General features: G+C 48.0%; 1 protein-coding gene across 1 annotated transcript in view; it reads right to left on the reverse strand.

The window, feature by feature from the left end:
• The window catches only part of LOC133349342 (voltage-dependent L-type calcium channel subunit alpha-1D-like), a 180,603-nt gene that overhangs the window by 18,937 nt on the left and 139,733 nt on the right, over positions 1 to 21,933 (reverse strand). The window contains 5 exon segments of the mRNA XM_061562693.1: positions 6,082 to 6,206; positions 9,134 to 9,282; positions 19,397 to 19,576; positions 20,347 to 20,373; positions 20,952 to 21,763. Of these exon segments, the coding sequence (XP_061418677.1) occupies positions 6,082 to 6,206; positions 9,134 to 9,282; positions 19,397 to 19,576; positions 20,347 to 20,373; positions 20,952 to 21,763 (1,293 nt within the window).

Below are 21,933 nucleotides of genomic sequence, written 5' to 3' on the forward strand. Positions count from 1 at the left end.
TTGTGCCCTGTAGTTTTGTTTGAGCACAATAGAGAGAGAGAGGAAACAGACGGGTAGACCGAGCTCTCACCATGGGGGGGTGTGTGTGTACATATAGTGTAAACACGTTTATTATTGATGGGGGAGGTGGTGTAATAGTTAACGCGCTGCGCTACAAACCCGGTGACGAATATTCGAATCGGTCCTGGGCCTTCCAAATTTTGACTCGGCCTCAAATGAGTACCTGGCGTGGTGTGTAAGCATCGCCACTTGGGGACAAAGGCGGCTGGGCTTGGTGCTGGCCACCCATCCCCTCGTTTGCCGTGTTGGCCTTCATGGGGGCTCACAGCACTTGCCCCAACAGTCTGTTAAGGCTATATGGGGATCATTGTATTTGTATTTGTTTGCAAATTCCTAGTTGTGTGTGCTGCATTAATGAGTAACCAGTGAACTATATTAACTGAACCTCAATTGGCTTTTACACTACATATGTGACACTGTCCTTCAAATTTAAGCATTTTCTTAAGGTGCTTGACCAAAGGGCATGGTTTTCAGAGTTTATTTCATTGCCAATGTTAAATTGTATTTTTTTTCATTTATTCGTTGAGATTGTTGTTTGTTCAACTTAGGTGAAGAGATTGAGTTGAAAGAGGCAAAACAGCCTCGCACGTTATCAAGCCATGCTGTGGTATCGCTCCTCATTGTGGCCTCACCAAATGTCGCCCTAACAAACTTACCATGGGTTTTTGATGCTGTTTAAAAACCGAAAGAGTCCACGTTCATTTGTCTGAACCAGGAAATAACAAGAGACCAGGAGAAGTCTCGTTTTCAAAAGTGACCTGGGTCACCAACAATAAAGCAAATAGAAAACAGTGCAAAAACAACCAAACAGAAATAAGAAAATACAGAATCAATAGTTTAGCATCAAATTGTGAATTTGAAGGAAGTGAAATTGTGGACATATTTGAAGCATTGGAATTCAAGGGCATTTCAAATAAAATGAAAACCAAACCGTGGAAAACAAGTGCAACCATGTTCTAACTTAAACTCAGCACTGCGGGTTTAAATTTCCAAGTGGGATCACAACCTTATTTTATGAGTAGGCACAAAGGTGGAGTGCTAAAGCAGTCTAGACTCATGAATACACACTGCCCATTTGAACTGACGGGTCAGCTGGGAAGAGCGTATTGGAGTCTGTCAATGATAAGTGAGCAAGTGAGAAAATCACAAGCTGCTCAAAAGCCAATTTTTTCCTCGTATCTTCTGCTGATCTATGCCAGTACCTCGTGTGTTTCACCGCAGAGCCACCAATAAACACGAGCACCGCCCGATCTATCTTCATGAATGCAGAGACACTCAAAGTCAGATTCTTGTCGTTATCGGATAAATTAAATACATCGTGGCAGCAAATTGCACCAAGGTTTCGTGATGGAGACAGCACAATGTTGCCAAACATGAGACAGAGCACATCTATGAATGCATTTGTATCGACATAGTGAATGTCACTGTGTAATGCCGGCTCTAGCGAGGCACGGCATGCGATGCATTGTCATCGCGGACACCCCGTAGGTGGGTGCAGTACCAGCCCTCGAGGGGGCTCGGTGTGTGCTGGGTCATCGCGCTCAGTGGCACCATGCGTGGCGTGTAGTGCTGACTCCTACAGGAGGGAGTGTGGGAGTGTCAGCCAGGGGATGAGGTTACCCCAGGCCATGGCACTCTGGTTGACCCTGGAAGGCACGTGACCGGTAAGATCTACACAGGGGCCCCTGGCGGGGGCTAGGGGGTGGTCACGTGTCAGGGTGAGATCCTACGGGAAGGGTCGAGAAACGACGAGAGGTTTCTCGAAGGTGGTCGTGGCCAAGGGCGGGGCCAGCCACGACCCGGGAGCAGATCAACCGGGTCCCCACAGGGACCGGGGTTCAGCGTTGCTGTTGTCATCTTAAGATCTACGATCTACGTTCTACGTCCAAGATGAAGTCATTAACACGTGGAAGAGGAATACCAGCTAGGGTCTTGTCCGTTGTAGCTACTCCCAGTAACTAGCGTAGTTAGCCTGGTGGTCCACCACCACAGGTTATCTGGTAAAGGGGCAGTAAGCCCTTTGTGTTATGTGTTGGTGTTAATAAATGTGTTGCCTCCAAGAAGTATGTCTGCGACTCAGTTGAATCCACTACACCAGGCATGTACAAAGTCCGGCCCGCGGGCCAATAACGGCCCGCGGGCAGATTTCATACGGCCCGCAGCTTCGGTCTTATAATGTGGTATTTATGGCTCGCGAGCTCTGTCAGAATAAATCGTAAAACTTTAAAGATGTTATTCCTCTTTCTGCCACACGGTGGCAGCACCATTCTAATGCTCTCTAATTTTGCATCCGTGCCGCGAACCCTTCTCGAATAATATCTGCCGTGGCGACTGCAAAAAAAAAGAGAAAAGTTGACAGTGAGGGCCGCCGCTTTCAGGAGCGGTGGGAATTACAATACTTCTTCACTGGAAATCGAGGAAATTGTGTTTGTCTAATTTGTAAAGAGACGGATGCCTTGTTTAAGGATTTCAATGTAAAGAGACACTATGAGACTAAACATGCTACAACTTACGACAAGCTAACAGGGAGTGACCGCGCTGAAAAAGTAAAGCCACTTCAAGCTGCTCTGGCATCGCAACAGTGATTCTTCACGCCGGCCTGTGAGTCAAAGGAAAACATCAACAAAGCCAGCTACGAAGTGGCCATATTAATAGCTAAACATGGCAAACCTTTTACTGAAGGTGCGTTTATCAAGGACTGTGTCATTAAAATGGTGGAGAACATTTGCCCCGAGAAGAAGCAAGAACTTATGAATGTTTGCCTGGCACGCAACACTGTAGCACGGAGAGTTGAGGACATATCGTCAGATATTCCGAGACAACTGGGGGACAGGGGAGTGGCTTTTGATTATTTCTCATTAGCCTGCGATGAAAGTACCAATGCATCTGACACTGTACAATTACTTATTTTTTTAAGAGGAGTTGATGACAACATGGACGTGACAGAGGAGCTGCTTGACCTCAAAAGCCTTAAAGGGCAAACCAGAGGAACAGATGTATTCGTTTCTGTTTGTGAAGCTGATGATGATATGAAACTACCATGGAGTAAAGTTTCTGGAATCATTAGCGATGGTGCGCCTGCTATGGCTGGTGAGCGAAGTGGATTGTCCACACTGATCTGCAATAAAGTCAGCAAAGAAGCAGGTAACGCTATTAAACTTCACTGTATCATTCACCAGCAGGCTCTCTGCGCCAAACATCTCAAATCTGACGATGTTATGAAACCAGTGGCAAAGGCAATCAATTCTATTCGCTCTAAAGCTCTATACCACCGACAGTTGCAGCAGTTCTTGCGTGACATCCAGGCTGAATACGGTGACGTAATATATCAACGATGTGAGGTCGCTAAGTCGGGGGTCCGCACTGCAGCGATTTTTCTCTCTCAAAGAGGAAATTGGACATTTTTTGGGTGAGAAGAGACAACCAATGGAAGAACTTTCCGATCCTGTATGGCTGGCAAATCTGGCTTTTTTGGTTGACATAACGAAGCATCTGAATGCGCTGAATGTTAATCTTCAAGGGAAAGATGCAGTGGTGAGCCAGCTATATGCTTACACCAAGGCCTTTGGCAATAAACTGCAACTTTTCCAAAGACACTTGTCACAAACAGAGCCCTGCACCGCACACTTCCCAGCTTTGAAAGAGGTAATTGACAGTTTCTCACAGGACAACATCGGTGCGCAAATGAAGAGTTATGCAACAGCTATCGCATCTCTTTCTGTGGAATTTAACAAATGCTTTCGGGACTTTGCAGTTATTGAAAAGGACATGTTGCTTTTCTCTTCTCCCTTCTCCGTGGACCCTGATGATGCTCCTCCACAGCTGCATCTGGAGCTCATTGAGCTGCAGTTTGACGATGAGTGCCGCGGGAAACACCAGCAGTGTTCTCTTGTTGACTTTTACCGGCAGCTGGACAAAAGCAGGTTTCCATAAATGCGGTCATTCGCTAAGAAAATTTTGAGATTATTCGGCTCCACATATTTGTGTGAGCATACATTCTCAGTCATGAACTTAAATAAGAACCGATTTAGGTCAAGGATGAGTGACTCCAAATTGCGTGGCATTTTATGCATCTCAACCACTGCCCTCAAGCCAGACCTGGTCTCTTTACTGAAATCTAGATCTCAGTATCACCCTTCTCATTAGTGTCAGCAAGTTATCTGTTCCTTGATCAATCTGAAATTGAGTGTTTTGAACGGTAACATCTGTCACTATTAACAGTGAAAAGCCTAAAGCACACTAATGCACTTTGACTTATGGCACTTGTTTTTTATTAAACTCTTGAATAAGATTTGGTTATAACTTTTGATGTTATGTACCTGTAGATGTGACACAAACTCATGCTTTCTGAAAGATCTCGTAAAAGACAAAATTCACTTGTTTCAAAGTTTAATGCATTACTTATAACTCCTGTTTAAAATGTTCATGAGGCTAATATATTTAACTCATGGAAATGTAACTATTCTATACAGTTTGTTCAATGTTATCTGACTGAATGAAAGGCAGAATTGTGTATTTAGAGTTGTTCACGTCTGCCTGAGCGGCTTATATTTGGTTACATTGTCATTTGAAAAATAAAGTTAATTGTGACAATGATAATTGTTTTATAACAGTGTGTGTTTTCACGTAACTTTTGTGGTAAAAATGTCGGAAGGAACTATTGGCCCCCGGGCATCTTCACTTTATCAAATTTGTCCCTCTTTGCAAAAAGTTTGGACACCCCTGCACTACACATTAAAAAAAACAACGCTCTGCAACAGGAATTGACCAAACATCCAAAAGCTGAAATATTACCTGCAAATTACTCAATTGGGATCACATACGTTAATGTGCAGAGATAAATGTAATTTATTTCTCGAGTTAAGGTCATTGATTCAATTACTGTAATTGTTTCACAATGCTGTTTTTGCCAGGGTTCGTATTTTTTGGTGTCAGGGTTCAGATTTCTTAACAAACCATGGGTGTGGCATGTTCTGGGCATTGACCCTTTCAGTTACCCAACCCTCAAAGCCCTAGGATATAAATACAGTACACAGACAATTCGCCTCACTTCTGTAGCTGGCCTTCCACATAAAATAAAAAAAAATCTCTATAAAAACAATCTCCTTCTGGGAGTGCACAATTCCAGCAGCATTTGATCAATCTGACCACTCGCGGACTGTTTTTGACATCCAGTGTCTTCTCGGCAGACAGGTTTGCTCGAATTAATGTAAAAGTGAAGTGCCAGTTTTGACAAGCAACGACCCTCTCTGTTAGACATGGTTCCTAGTTGAACACAAATCTACAAAATGTACAACAAGATAATAATTAGCATGGCTAATTGTTATTTTGTGCTCTAAATACTGATCAGCCAGAGTTGCATGTCTTGTGACACTTTAAATAAAGAGTAAAACTGATAGACAATGACAGCAAAGATGAGAATGTGAGGCAGATGAAATTACATCTTAAAGGTACAAGAGATGTGGACTGATGTGCATTTTTTGTAAGCACTGTGCATAATCATTATATGAGTCTCTATACATGTGGGTCACTCCCTCTAGCAGGGCAATAACAGCCTAATTGCCTCTGGTTTCTTTTTAGCTGTGTGGTGTGAGTCCGTGTGCATGTATTATGCTTGTACAGTGGGGATAGTGGAGCGTGCATTGCACTATGAACCCAGCAACCCAAGTTTGAAATGTGCTGAGCGGTTAAAATCAGTGGAGAATTTGTGAACCCATATCCAGTATTGGGAGTGGATGGCCAGCACCACACCCGGTCTCCTTTGTCTCTCCAATGTTGACGATTATATACTGCACCTGGTACCCATTTAAGACTGAGTCAACCTTGGGGAATTCCAGGACCTGTTCAGATATTCATGACTGATGTTGGCTGTGAGTGGAAATGCACTTGAGTTTGTAGCGCAATGCACTAAGCACTAGAGAATCAGAATCTTTATTTATACTGGTGGAATTTGATGAGCTATGAAGCTCTTTTTCACAGATTTTCACACAACACTCAGACAGCACATATTCACTCGCTCACCTGCAGCTGTGACATCAGCAGGGGGAGGCAGGTGCTACGTTGGCTGGGCGGCAAGGTCACCTCTCCTGTGATGCTTTGGGTACCCTGCCTTTTCCAGCACTCCATGTTGAAGGACTTACGCCGCCCTGCAAGGTTCACAGCAGTCCATTAACAGAGGGCCCTCCCCCCAGTGCGATCATGCAAGGAGTGTGGTCTAGGGACACAGCGCTGTCCACTCCATGCATCGTCATGCTCATATTTGCTGCCTGGGCCATCTTGTTCCTTTTGCTGAGCACAGGCTCAAAGCCCAAAATTTCAAGTGGCCAGTAATGAACAGCACTGTAAAAGTTGCTATAGGTAAAAGTTAACATGCCTATTCAAATCGATAAAAACTATCACTAACACTGTGGCCTTAAAAGGAAAAGTATAAAAAAAGTTTTTAATAGTCGATGTTTTGGGCAATGGCACTTTTTCTCATAGCAACATAAACATAGAGCCCAGAGCGATGGAGCAGATAACAACAGTTGGAGACTGCCCTTGTTTACTCCATGGGGTCTGATTATACATTTTTAAACTTGTTTTCTGGTGACCAGTTTTTAAATACCGGCATATAATTAGTTACCTAACAATAGCTATTGAGTAACAGGCAAATCCGTCAATATGAAATATTTTTTACTAAACATAAAATTTACATTCAAAGTAAAATAAAATATTGCTGGTACATTCCACTCTGGGAAGATTTGATCTTGTGAGCACGAGGCGCGGTCCACCTGGGAATGTATCCTGGGCACAATCGCCAGCTCTATCAAAGGTACTTAACTGTCCTGCATTCCTGAGGCAGTCGGAGAAATTAAATGTGAGGGACAAATATGAAATAAAAATAAATTAAATGAAGTCTAAGGGATAAAGTTTGTCTTGCACTGAATACTCTTTGGTCCTTTCGGTAAAGTCACGTAGATAGAAAATTAATAGATCACGACGTTTCGATCGCAACACAAGCAACCGTCATCAGGTGAGACAAACACAGCAGGGGAACTGCTGACTTCGGAGAAAGAGTTGCTGCAACGAGAGTTATATATATTTATATAAATTTATATCCCTCGATTTACGAAAGGGATACGTTCTTCCAAAAATACGTGCAAAACGATATTTCTAAAATCGGAATAGCTTTTTCCATTATTATAATACGTAATATTAGGGATGTGTTTGGGACAGTTATTCCAACTCTACTCCTAACCTCAAAATACACCACCTATATTACAAATATAATAAGAATATAAATATGAAAACGATTAAATTATTAATAAAAAAACTAACATTTTCAGGGAACTCAGCAAAAGATCTGCTGCATGTTGGAATGACAGTGAAGGTGACGTGGGGCGTTACTGTGGCAATGCAGGGACACCGTGACGATGTCGTGGGTGGATGACGACGCAGCCTCCTGGGGGCTTCTTGTTTCATGGTCTCATGGCATGGGCCGAGTGAAAGTTTCATTAACGCGGAAATTCGATTTCGTTGATCGAAAAGTGAGCATAATTTTTTAATTGCGGGAACATGAAATTTCATAAACCAAACGTTTTAAAATTGATGGATACCGGTACAGTGACGACGGGAGGAAATTGCAATGGCCCAAAACACCAAAAATGGAGCAGTGTGAGATAAGAATCAGAAATAGAATGTGTGTGGCATGCGGTGTGGCTGTTAAACGCAGTACAATGGATGAGATGACAGTCTGATAGACCGAGTCCTCAATGTGGGTGGAGGAGTCAACCAGTGCAGTTCATGGGAACAGTGACCTTGCTCGTAGCAACAGAAGGGTGATACGGCGGAGGAGGGTGACTGCCGGTGAGTGAGAGAGCAACTGGCGTGCATCAGCGCAAGCTGGATCATCGATATTGTTCTTGATTATTTTTGACAATGCATAAATGTACCCTTTATAAGTTCATAGATTTTAAACTGTGCCTGTGCATTGTTTGTCTGCTATGCATCAAACGATTTTCCAAATAAATAAAAAATTCGTGGGAGATTGTATGCCCCATCTATAGCTGCCAGTTTGTCTTTCTTACTAATATCATATAAACCGGTTTAACTCAAATGTTGTGCTTCAAACATCTCAAAGACAAACTACCTCCATCAATATAATTAGCGACACTATTACTATGAGCTGCCCGTCAAACTATTATGGCTCCCTCAGAACCTTGGAGGTTGTTGTTTACGTTATCCTCTGTTTCATTATTATTTAATAAAATGTATGGTTATGATGCAGCGGCGTTCATATCAAACAAATGAGCCACTCACACTAGCCTCAACCCTAAACAACGAGCCACGAGTACTAGCCTCAACTTTGCATGTATGTATGTTGGACTGCTTTTGCACCGTACGTAGTTAACCATGCTAATCAGAGATGCGGCTGAAGGACAACAAACTAAACACAAAAAGCAGTTCTCAAGAAATTAGTTTAAAATCTAGATTTAAAAGTGCATAGCTCCAGTGGCTTCCTAATATCAAAAGGAAGAGTGTTCCAGATGGCCGCAGAAGCGCATCTGAAAGTGCGCAATGCAGTGACCATCTTTGTTCGATGGCCAGCCAAAAGCCTGCTGCGAGGATGACTGGAGTTCGTGTGATGGTTTATGCTCCTTGACTCAAGCCCGAATGCAACGAGCCACTCATACAAGCCCTCCCACTGATCGTTAGGGGAACCAACTAACCACCCAGCCTATCCATGTCATCACTGTGCTTGTTTTTATTGCTTTCGTAATTTCGATGACCTACACCACCCTTACAAATGGAATGATCCGCTTCTTTTGGTTCTTACCTGGTCACACAACCATCCCTAACCCTACCCTACCACGAAGCCCATTAATCACCAGAGCATGTATTTGTTTGCATGCTCAACACAAGTATGTGTGGTTACTGCAGACAGGATTCCTGCAAAAGGTTTCTGTTTGGTGTTTTAACATCTTAACACCTTCTGCTTTATTGCCAGAAAGGGTAAAACCTATTCTTATATTTTGATACTTGCAAGGTCCCATATTGATGTCCGTGTTGGCGGGGGTGAGTGATGGCGCCACACCTGGGGGCGTCGGGGGCAGCAGGGGCTGCTGGGAGAGGAGGCTGGGCCGATCGGCGTGCACGTCGCCGTGGTAACTGTGTCGCTCAAACCCCAGCGGGAAACGCCGGACGCGGCGACCCCAGCCTCGGCCCTCGCGCCGACTTGGGTGCCTGGGTTGGGAGGAGCCGAGAGAAGACAAAGGACGGCAGGGTTGGCGCTGTGGTAAGTTCATGCCTCGCATGAATAAGCGCCTGGGTTCGATTCCCAACTCGGATGCCTTTCTGTGTCGATCTTTCTGTGTAACGTTTGTATGTTCTCCTCCTGTTCTACCATGGGGTTTTATCCGGTTTCCCTGGTTGCTCCCACAGCTAAAACATAAACAAAGTAACCGGTCTGTATTGGCCAAACACCACAATGCTGAAAAATTACCTGAAATTACTCAATTGCCCAAACACAATGCAACATTGCCCCCTACTCCAGAATCTTAATAATGATATGTAATAATACATATATATAACATAATGACCGTCGTTCACCACTAAGTCACGGTGACATCACCACTGCGCTTGTGTCAGGCTAGGGGCAGTTTAAGGTCATTTGAAATGTCGAAGGCCCTGCTGGTAGGAAATCACAGAACAGTCCCAGCAGGTGCCACGGGTTTGTCTCAGATGACTGGCAGATGCTCCAACTATGCTCTCCACTGTGCCAACTCTCTGCGCTTTACAAGTGTAGTGACATCGCGGGGTGTCAACATGCAGTGCCAGCCCTAGAGAGGCACGGCGTGCGGCGTAGCGACATCGCGGACACCACGAGGGTGTGGGTGTAGTACCGGCCCTAGAGGGGCCCGGTGAGCGCTGATTGATAGCGCTGGATGGCACCACGCTTGGCGTGCAGTGCCAGCCCTACAGGACAGGGTGTGGGAGTGCCGACCGTAGGATGAGGGTACTAAAGGCCATGGCACTCTGGTTGACCCGAGAGGACACGTGACCGGTTAAGTCTACAAGGGGGTCCCAAGTGGGAGCTCAGGGAGTCACGTGGTTGGGATCCAGATCCTTCCCGAGGATTCTGGAAGGTGGTCGTGGCCCAGGGCGGAACAGCCACGCCGCAGAGAATGTAAGCCGGGTCCTGAGAGGGACCAGGGTTGTTGTTCATCCTGAAGAAACCTTCGTCTACGTTCTACGTTCAACGAGTCTCCAACACGTGGACCTGGACCAGAGCTTTTGGTCCTGGTCCGTAGTAGCAGTTACATTGTAATTAGTGTAGTTATCCTGGTGGTCACCGCCATAGGTTGTTATTCTGTGAAAGGGATAATTACCCCGTGTGTTGTAGTTAAATAAATGTGTTGCCTTCAAGTCTACGTCTGCGACTCAGTTGAACTCACTGCACATGCATATAATACAACAAAGACACCCTGTATCACCGTAACAACCTTTGGGAAAGAGCTGCTCGGCAGGCACCTATGAAGGCCTGAACGATACACATAAGGGGTGGGTGGCCAGCATCATGCCCGACACCCTTTGTCTCCCAAGTCGTAATGCTTACACACCACACCAGATACTCATTTTCTGGCTGAGTCGACCTAAGGGAGGCTCAGCCCGGATTAGATTATCGGCACTGATGGTGGCCGTGAGCAGAATTCGGGTCACCAGATTCGTAGCACAGCACGCTAACCGCTGCACTACCGCTCCCCACATAGACATACAACAACACTTCCACACACGAACGGAGCATTAGATTGTCAATTGTTCCATACACATTTAATCCACGTATAATATTTATTGTGTAGTCTTGGAGTTTTATTCTGTTAGTTCTAAAGACATTGGAGAATAAATTATAGATCTCCTTTTAAAACTCAAATAATTAGAGCATTTTTAAAATCAAGTTATTCAGCCATAAATGGCATCTCTGCTCACTGTAGGGACACTATTACGTGTGGCCAGTTCCAAAGAGTCTTTGGTTAAAGATGGCAATGCACGCACGCAGACACAAGGCTATGAATATCAATCAGCTTCAGGCCGATAACGCTCTTAATGGATATGCATATAATGATTCCATGATCATTGATTAAAATGTATTCTCATGCTCACGTGTTAAATTGTCCGAGTAAGGATAAAAATTGTTAATTCAATGGCATGCAAATGACTCCTTTGGGAGAATGGCCTCCACGAAGGAGACGGCAATGCATGAGGCGCAGCACGAACACCAGAGCGACATAATCAACGTTTTTGAGTTTAGATCGCGTTATTTATAAATGTGTCGTAACCCTCCACCACCCGACATGGCCAATCAATAAAAAAGTGTCACGTTGACAAAAGACAAATAGTTCACTGCTTTAGCCCACCGGTGTGTTGAAGCGTGCAACCACAACATTTACAATTTGAGTACGACGTTTCGCTGGTAATTGCGATTTAAAGGTTTTTATTAACTTCTCAGCGGGTACAAGGAAAATCAAAAAGAGCACTGAAAACCACTCCTTCCCAGGCGCCCCGGTTGGCCCCTTCGAGTCTCCGTCACATCCGCGGGCTCCACCCACATACAATGCAACAAAAAAAAGCTCGCCGCCATAACGCACACCGCCCCGTTCCCCTTATTCACATTCATCACCACCATTCACCCATGCGCTGCTCCATCACATCGCCTTCCCCCGATCGAACACGTACATTCCTCGCCCACACGACTTAGCAGGCCGGCTAAAATGTGCGTGGCCATCCTTCACTATCCCTTCCCTATACCCGCCGGTCCCCTCGCTACCCCACCCCGGGTAGGGGCCACTTCCACTTCACACCTGCGGCCTTGTATCCCAGCCTAACCCGGTCTACTTCCATCACCCTTTCTAGCAACCTCCTCGCCCAGTAGCACACCTCCAACGGTGATATAGGGGACCCATCCAACTCTTTTCTGCGAGCTCCCCACAAGGCCTCCTTTGTCGCGCCTATTATGGCCCACGTTCGATCTCTGTCATCTCCCTGCACCTCCCTTAAGACTCCCCACATAATGTCCCGACTTATCACCTGCGACGGGTAAAACCAGGACAACAGCGGACTGCTCAGTCTCCACACCTCCTGTGCGAAGGGACACCTCACCATGACGTGCACCGCATCCTCATCTGTGTTGCAGCCCCTCGGGCATTTGGGCGAACGTGCCATTCGGCGAGAAAACATGAAGCCCCTCGTCTCCAATCTATCCCACACTGCCAACCAGGACAGATCTCTCTGTTCTTTTGTGAGCGCCGTTGATGAAGTGTTCCTCCACACTTGACGGTACATAGTCCTCTTCGCGCCCATCACCCCCTCGCAGGCCTCCCCTTCGTTTATTTTGGCCAATACCTCCTTGGAGTTCCACGGTCCCCCTCTCTGACTCAAATTGTACTCTGTTATGTAGTCACCCACCGCCGCATTCAGCCATCCTTGTGGCCAGGCCAAGGGCGTGCCCGCCGGTAATTGGGTCATCCCAAGCCCCCTCAGGAGCCACATCAGGCGATACCTTAAATAACAAGCGGCCTTCCCCCGTGGCTCTTCGGAAAAGAATAACCTCAAAGTGTTGCACACAAAAATTGAGGACAGCACACGTGCAATATTTGGGGCACCCTTCCCCCCGTTCTCGACGCGTTTACACATCACCACCCTCTTCACTCTATCCATCCCGCCTCCCCAAATGAATTGAAACAACAGCGATTCCAGGATTCTTGCCTCCCTCCTACCTGGCGGGTACACATATGCGAGGTAGTTGAGTGTTGGTAAAACCACTACCCTCACTACCAGAATCCTCCCTTCCATCGTGAGCCGTCTCCCGGCCCACTTGCCTAACTGTCCCTTTACCTGCTTTATCCTCCCGTCCCAGTTTCGTTCCGCCGACCTCTCTCGGCAAAAGGACACTCCCAAGACCTTGACTTCCTCCGTCTTTATCCCCAACTCAGGCGGCCGGCCCTCAAATAGTCTCGGGTCCCCGAAGGCCATCAATTCGCTCTTCCTCGCGTTCACCTTCAAGCCGGAGGCCAGGCCGAAGCGGTTTGTCTCCTTCATGGCCCCCCACACTGATGCCACGTCCCTACAGAGCACGACTACGTCATCCATATATAGCGCCACCTTCCCCTGTTCCTTATTCCCGGGGATGGTCACTCCCTTAATCTCCTCATTGTTTCTCATTGCCTGTGCAAGGGGTTCCATACACATTACAAATAGAACCGCGGACATCGGGCACCCCTGTCTCACCCCTGACTCTACTGGAATTGTCCCAGAGAGCTCCCCATTTATCAGTAGTCTGGTCTTGAGCCCTTGGTAAAGACGCCTCACCCAATCGACCAAGGGTCCCCTCACTCCTATTTTTTCCAACACTGCGAACATATACTCATGCGAGAGGCGGTCGAAAGCCTTCTCAAGATCCAGGCTAAGAAGCCCTAGGGGGCATCCCCTCTCTCCTTCTACCTCTATTGCCTCCCTTAATAAAATCAGGGAGTCCGAAATCCTTCTTTCTGGCACCGCACACATCTGGTCGGGTTCGACTACTCCCTCCACCACCTTCCCCAGGCGCGTCGCAGCTATTTTTGCCATAATCTTGTAGTCCGAGTTCAGGAGCGTAACTGGACGCCAGTTTCCCAATTCTCTCCGGTCCCCCTTCTTATACATCAGTATAATGAGCCCCTCGCACATTTCTTCTGGCACCAGTCCACCCTCCAGCATTTCCCTATACATCTGCAGCATGTCCCCTTTCATTAAATCCCAGAATGTAATATAGAATTCTGCTGGAATTCCATCCAGTCCTGGCGTCCTATTCTTATTCTGCCTCCTCACTGCCTCCTCCACTTCCTCCATCTGGATCCTCCCTCCGAGTACCTCTGGGTTCTTAACCTCATGTCTTAGCTCCCCTAGTAGTGCCTCCCTTATTCCCTTATCCGTTCCCTTCCTCCCATACAACTCCCCATAGTACTCCTCCGCTATCTATATCATACCCTCTGTCGTTGCCTGCCTGCCTCTGACCGGACTCACCAATTCCCTAAGTGTGTTGTCTCCTGCCTTGCATTTCTTAAAGAAGAAACTCGTACATTTCTCTCCCTGTTCCGTTGCCCTGACCCTTGCCCTGTATGCCATTTGTTTGACTCTTTTCTCCAATACCGAGGAAAACCTTCCCTTCAATCTCCATATATCCTCACCCACCGGGAATCCCAGCTCAAGTAACCTGTGCTTCTTCTCGATTCTAGCGTTCCACAGCTGCAGTTCCCTGTTTACACTCCTCCTACTATGTGTCTGGAAGAGGGCCTTTATCCGGCCCTTCACCATGCTCCACCACTCCACCCTCGTGGCAAAGCATTCCTGCAGGGTCGTCCAGTCTTCGTACTTCCTTACAAAGTCTTCCACCACCCTTCTGTCTTCCAACAGGCTCACATTCATTTTCCAGGTTCCCTTCCCCATCTTCAGGCCACCTGGAATACCGAGCTTTGCCTTCACCAAATTTTGATCTGACAAGGGGAAGGGTTCCAGGTCTGCTCCATCCACCTTCACATTGGCAGACACAAAGATGAAATCTATTCGTGATTGCCTTCTACCGCCCTTATCCGACCACGTGTATCCCGGTCTCACCGGGTGTACCTTTCTGAAGGTGTCAGTCATTTTAAAATCCTCTATCAGCTCCTTCAACTTCCTAGAGGAAGGGTCGAGCCTCATCCTCCCAGCCACCGATAATAGGTCTGCCAGGCACAACGGGCAGTTAAAATCACCCCCCATTATGACTTGCCGTCTCGTCACGAGTAGGGTCACTACATTATTCCATAGGTCCACTCTTTCTGTGCAAGTCGTGGGGGCGTACACATTTATTAGTCTCAGGTCTGCCTCTCCATAAGACACGTCCACATAATGGAGGCGGCCCGGGATCACCTCTTGGGACCCGACTATCTGTATACCCCTCCTGCCTAGGAGGGTAACCACCCCCGTGCATCGATTTTCATTACTCCCGGACCAAAAGTAGTAGCCATCCCAGCTCTCCAACAGCTCCTCCCGGCCCAGGGTGTATGGTAGGTGGCATTCCTGGAGGAAGACCACCTCCCACTTGGTAGCCTGTAGCAGTTGTATTATTGCTCCTCTCCTCCCCTTTCCCTTCAAGCTCCTCACATTTACAGACGCCACAGAAAGTTCCATGTTGGGATGTCTCAGTCCGAAGTGGCCTTCTCCGCTCGCCCTCCGTAACCGTCTTCATTCGCCAGTTCCCGCAATTTCATTTTGCCCCTTGTTCTCAAGGGTTTCCCCCTGCGCCGGCTCTCCACCTTTTCCGCCATCCCCTCCCTCGAGGCCTCTGCGTCCGGCGAGGAGTCCGAGGATTCCGTGCTTCCTGAAGGGGTGCCTCTTTTTGGGGCTCTCCGTATCCTCCTTTTCCTTCCGATTGGTCCCTCCCATGTCTCGCTACCGCCTTCCTCCTGCTGTCGTTCCCCTTTTCCTTCATCCTCCTCCACCGCCTCCGCCCAGTCTTCCACGGTCGTCTCGGAGATGCTGCCCATGCCGTCGCTCCCCTCCTCCGCCAGCCCCTCTTCCTGCTCGCTCGATGTCGATTCTGCTCTTTTTGCATGCCTCTCCCCTTCTCCCCCTCTGTCCGTTGCTGGTGGCTGCTGCTCAGCCGCCTCCCCACGTCCTTCCCTCACCAGTTCCTTATCCAGGTCCAGTTTGGTCCCACCCCCTTCCTCATCCCTCGCTCCTCCTACCCTATACGCCCTAACCTTGTTGGCGTACGACTCCGGACAATTCTTGTACAGATGTTCTCGGCTACCACAGAGGTTACATTGTGCCGGAACACTGCATTCTTCTACCTCGTGGTCCAGTGCCTTGCATCTATAGCAGACTTTTGTCTTGCACACTGCGGCCAGGTGACCGCTGCCCCCACACCTCCTACACAGTTTAGGTTGTCCGGCATACACAACATATCCCTGGTTGCCTCCTATGTTCAGGGCACTCGGGATGTGTCTCAAGGTCCCTCCCTCTGTTTTCAGCCGCACCCTCCATTGTCTTGCCCCTGTCCATATCCCCACTGAGTCCCTCACCTTTTTACAGCCCGACAGTACCGAGCAGTGCTGTCTTAGCCAAACCTCCACGTCGTGGTCATGTAGGGCTTCATTGTATAAGAAAATAGTCACCACCTTCGTGTCCAGCTCTGATAACAGTTGTAGCTTCATTGATATCAATGGCTTCTCCTCTGCCTTTTCCTCGAAGCGGGTCATAAATCTTTGTAGCAGTGGGCTTGAGTTGAAGCTTACATCAAACGCCCTCCCTCCCGGCAGAGTTATCAAACAGTACAAGTCTGTCGGCTCTATTTGTAGCAAGCCCATCATTATTGACCGTACAAAGGTTGCTCGGTCGATGGTCACTTCTTATGCTACCTCGTCCTTCATCATTACTCTGACGCAATTATGTCTTTTGACATGAGGTGGTGTCAGACTCACCCCTGCCCCGCCTCGCCATTTCCCGTCTCGTTCCCGGGGCCTCCCAGCTCCCACCGGTCCAGCGTCCACTGTCGCGTTCTCCCTCTGGGCCTCCCCCTGCCCCAGGGTTGCTGGCGTCTCCCTGGCTTCGTTCCCCACCCTCTGCTCGGGGACGCCCGCCTCTCTGCTTCCGGACGCCATACCTTTTTCTCCTCGGCCTCCCTCACCCACTCCATCAGCTCCCGCCCTCCCATCCAGTTCCTCCATCCTCTCCTTCTGCCGTGCCTCCGCCACGTTCCCCTCCATCCGTCTCCGTGCCTCCTCCACGCATCCCCCTGCTGCCAGCGGGTCGGTCTGGTTGCCCCGGTCCCCTCCGGCAGCACAGGTGGTGTCGGTGGCCCTCTGCTTTCGCCACGTCTTCTTCTTGTCTCCTGCAGTCACCGTCTGGCCGACTCTGTCGTCCCTGGCTCCCTCAGCAGTGCAGGTGGCATTCATTTCTCTTGGCGCTCTCCCTGCTTCCTTTTCATCTGCTGCGAGCATAAGCTGGGCGGCACGGTCATCCCAGTCTCCTTCAGCAACTCGGGTGGCCCTCGTGGTCCTTGACTCTCGCCGTTTCCCCTCTTCGTCTGTTGCGATTTCCGTCTCCATTCTCCAGCAGTCCCCGCTTCTTGGCAGCGTGGTCATCCCTGGCCACACGGTCAGGGCCCTCGCAGGCCTCGGGGCTGGTGGCTAGGTCTCACTTGAGATCCGGACGGGCTGGAAGGATCACCTCGATGCTCTTGGTGTCTCCCCTGGCAAGCCAGGGCAGTTTCCCCCTCATCGGGCAATTCGCCAGAATGGTGAGGCTCTGCTCTGTCTCACGTTCTTATATAGAGCAGCAGCAGGGTGACGTCATCATTAACTCATTAACTCATCAGGTGCAACGATTTAAGGGGGGGGGGTTATTGAAATTATATACTAGATTAGTAATCAGGCAGTTGTTACGATGCGAGTTGTAGATTAGTAATCATTTGGAATGTGTTTTATTGTGATTATGCTACGGTAGTAATCAGTTAGTGTTTGTTTCCTCTATAAGGGATTGTAATGTGTGTTATTTAATAATACGCTTCCAGGCTGCACTAATTCTGTAGCTGTCCGAGCGATTAAAGTTATTTCTGTTTCTCTCAATTTCAATGGATTATCTAATTAGTCTTTGCCAGTAGTAACTAGTTTTACACAACACTTCAACGTTGTCAAAATCAATTGAGTGTCCCTGTTGACAAGCATGTTCTGCCACTGCCGACAGTTGTGTTTGCGATAGTTTAATATTTCTCTGGTGTTCTTTTAGTCTTAGACTAATGTTACACCCTGTCTGTCCAATATAGTATCTGCTACATAAACAATTAATCCGATATACACCTTCTGTTGATAATTTAGGTAATTCGTCTTTAGTGCAAGTTACTAGTTGTTGAATTTTGTGTACTGTACCAAATCTTACTGTAAAGTTTTGCTTTTGCAAAACACGGGCTAATTTGTCAGTTACTCCTGAGATAAATGGTATTTTTATTGTTTTAATAATCTGATCGCTTTCAGCAGTGTCGCTTTGCGATCATGATTTGGCATTTAGTGCTCTGTTAATTTGAGCATTATTGTAGCCATTCTGTCTTAGTGCTTCTTTAACATGTTTAATCTCTCTCACTGGACTTTCACCATCTGACACTGTTTTAGCCCGATGTATGAGCGTCTTGATAAGAGAGGATGTCTGAGCTGGGTGATGATGCGAATCTGCTTTCAGATAGGCATCAGTGTGTGTTTGCTTTCTGTAAACGCTGTGTGTTATTTTACCATTTAGGCCATGCCCAAGTAAAATATACAGGAACGGGAGTGTGTTATTCACCTCCATTTCCATGGTGAACTGAATGGCCGGGTTTTGTGCATTGAGATGATTTAGAAAATCGTTAAGTGTATCTTTACCATGTGGCCAGACAACCAAAGTGTCATCCACATATCTAATCCAAAAGGATGGTTTTAACGTGCTCGAGGCAAGTGCTCTGGTTTCAAAGTTTTTCATGTACAAATTTGCTATAGCAGGAGATAAAGGAGAGCCCATTGCTGCTCCCTCCCTTTATTTAAAGAATTCGCCTCTCCATAAGAAGTAAGTGTTATTTAAACAATGGCCAGCGAGTTTCGGAATATCTTTTGGTAAACCTGTATTCTTTACCAGTGTATCAAGTAATTTAAGTGACTCGCTCACTGGAACCTTAGTGAATAGCGAAATCACATCAAAACTCACCAAAATATCATTAGGGTTAAGTTTAATATCTTTGATCATATTCACAAGATGTTCTGAATTTCTTATGAATGAAGATGTCCTACCGATGTAGGGCTGTATTTGTTTAGTTACATATATTGCTAATTTATATGTGGCAGAGCCAATTGTACTGACTATGGGTTGTAATGGGATGCCGATTTTATGGATCTTTGGTAGCCCATACAGTCTAGGTGGTTTTGAAGCCCTTGGCTTAATTAGGAATTGCTCATTTTTTGGGATTAATGAATTTGCAATGATTGCAGTAGTCTTACGTTCCAAAGTATTAGTTGGATCTCGTTTAATTTTAATGTAGGTACTTTCCTCTAATTTGCTAAATAAAAAAAATATAAACGCAAATTTCTCAAATGGGATTACACACAGCAGCATCATCGTCGCTTGTTATTGGCAGATTAACGTCTGCTAGGAGGCCAGTGCTGTGTTACCTTATACAACACAGGGACAGCTGCCACTGGGAATGCCCTCCAAACGTTTTGAGTTGAGATGTGATGTAAGGTGCTTTGAGTTTGTCGAGGCATTTCAGATGACGCCATACAAATGCAAAGATCGTTATTATTGGGTAACTTTTGCGCACCTCTCCAGGGTCATCCCTGCCTGGTCACCGGCATCACCCAGGTCCCCAGAGTCCCCGGACTCTGCCAGGACCCCGGGCGTCCCCGCTGGGCCCCCCCACGACTCGCGGGGGTCTTGTTCCGCCGTTCCAGGTGGCTCCTCTGCGCGGATGACGGGAACCAGTCCGGGAGCCGACTCCAGGCTGAGCACGCAAAGGCAAAGGTCTCGGCATTAGCCTCATCGGAGGGCCTTCCTAGAGCAGCACTCGCAAACACGGCCGCTGCCACACGCAGCATTACAAACCGATAAAAAGATAATTCCAGCGACCAATTCATTGTAGGACCTCTGCTGCCAAATCAAAACTCTTCATGGAGTGTGTATGTGTGCGAGTGTGAAGCTCTTTTTCACACACATACACACTTAAAGACATATTTTAATTTGTTGTGTGTGTGTGTAACAGCACTTGCCCCAACAGTCTTTGAAGGCTATATGGGGGTTATTTGTCTTTTTTTATGTGAGGGAGTGCAGAAAATGGTGATGTAGCGTTTAGCGCACTGCACATCGAACCCGACGATACGAGTTTGATTCCCGCTCACGGCACAACACCAGTGACGATAATCTGAACAAGTCCAGCGCCTCCCCTAGGTCGACTCAGTCTCAAATCAGTACCTGGTGTGATGTGTAAGCATCGCTACTGGGGAGATAAAGGCTGTCGGGCATGATGCTGGCCACCCACCCCTTCGTGTACCGTTCAGGTCTTCATAGGTGCTAGCTAACAGCGCATGCACCAACAGTCTGTTAAATGCTATACGGGGGATCTTTGTCTAGATGTGAGGGAGTGAAGTTTGCATTTTATCCCCTTCTTCTGTGGGTTCTCCAGTTTCCTCCCATAACGAAAAAACCCACACACAGCGAAACTGGTATTTGTAGTGGATTAAACTGAGTCGTGGCGTGAATGGCATGGGTACCTACCGGATCAGAGCCTCATAGTACCGCCTCCTGGCAACCCAGAATGGCAAGCATTGGGCAGTCACAGGAAACATCGGTGTTTTAGGTTAACCAAGCAATCCCAGCCATAACCAATTCACTTTCAATAGCGGTCTGCAAGTGCATTCATATCCATCATATTTAATTTGTACTGGGATTTTGTGTCCACGTGTTTTTTCTCCGGCCACTCCGGTTTCCTCCAACGTGTATAAACAGTCATGATGGAGTTTTCCATATATCCCAATATAGGACCACAGAGCTTTGGCAATTGTGACTGCCGGTTTTGCTTTCCTTCCTGCTTACCTGTGGTTTGCCATGCCTATGTATAGAAAACTACGAGTAGTACAAATTCTATAGCGTTTTAGATGCAATATACATGAATGACTGTTATTGGTGCCCGTTATTGCATAGTTAACAGCTCCTTCCAGTTAATAAGTATGCACTTTGTGGTTAGTTTTATATATTCCTTGTTGCATTTACACCTTTGATAAGCACTACACGATGAACTACCCATTCTCTTGGCCACTCATTTGAAGGTGGTACACAAGATGATTATGTCTGGGAGAGAGGGAGTCCCAATGTCGACCCACCTCCTCAAGCTCCCCGTGATGCTCGGTGACGCTCCTCCACTCCCTCGCCTGGTCACCGCATCCTCCTTGCCGCCTGTCACATCGCTCCGCCCAGCGGGCTCCACCGCCTCGGCTGCTCTGCAACCCGCGCAGCCGCCTGCTCCCGCCGACGGCGCGGGCCCCGCGCGGGCCGCACAGGCCACCGTGCTCACCACCTGCAGCAGCAGGGCCTCCTGGATGCCCGGCGGCACGCAGCGAGGGGGCGGTGGCGGCGGAGGAGGAGACGGCGGCGGCGACGGGCCTCTCGCGTTGTTGTTCAGGTTTGAGTTGGAGCTGGACGGGGAACCCCGCGGGTGACGCTCGCTCCAACGATCGTCGGCCGCCGCGTTGTCCGCGTCTGGCAAACGCCGCCCGCCGCCACCGTCGTCGCCGTCGTCGTTGTCCTCGTCGCCGCAACCCGCCACCTCCTCCTCTTCCTCGCCGTCATCCTCGTTGTTGTTGTCGTCGATCGAATCTTCTGGCACCGCGAGGTTCTTCCCATCGCTTTCTCCGCTGCAACTTCCGTCATGCTGCGTCTGCTGCGTCTGCACGTTCGGGTGATGCGAGTTCGCAAACGCCAGGGGGGCAGGCTGCCGCTGCCGTGGGTGGTAATGGTGGCGGTGATGATGGTGGTGATGGTGGTTGCCCATCAGCTGGCTGGTCGATGCGGGTGGTGGGGTGCTGGGGGGACGCTGGATCTGTAGAGGGCGCCGCGTGGCCAGTGTCTGGGGCAGTGAAGCACGACGCTCGCCTGGGTAGCAGCTCACGTGGTTTGAGAAGAGCCCCCCAGACCGCTGGACAGACCCCCAGACCGGAGTGCAACAAGGGAGGAAGTGCAGTAGATTAGTCAGGGTTGTAGTTCGTATGTATTTATGGATTAGCTTTGTACTGACAGATGCATAGTGGCGGTGACGCGGTACAATGGGAACGAGTTTGCCGCCTGTTGCATTGACCATCGAAATAT

Source organism: Lethenteron reissneri, chromosome 30 (genome assembly GCF_015708825.2).
Source record: "Lethenteron reissneri isolate LAM-NWPU_2019-01 chromosome 30, ASM1570882v1, whole genome shotgun sequence".
In the NCBI taxonomy this organism is placed as follows: domain Eukaryota; kingdom Metazoa; phylum Chordata; class Hyperoartia; order Petromyzontiformes; family Petromyzontidae; genus Lethenteron; species Lethenteron reissneri.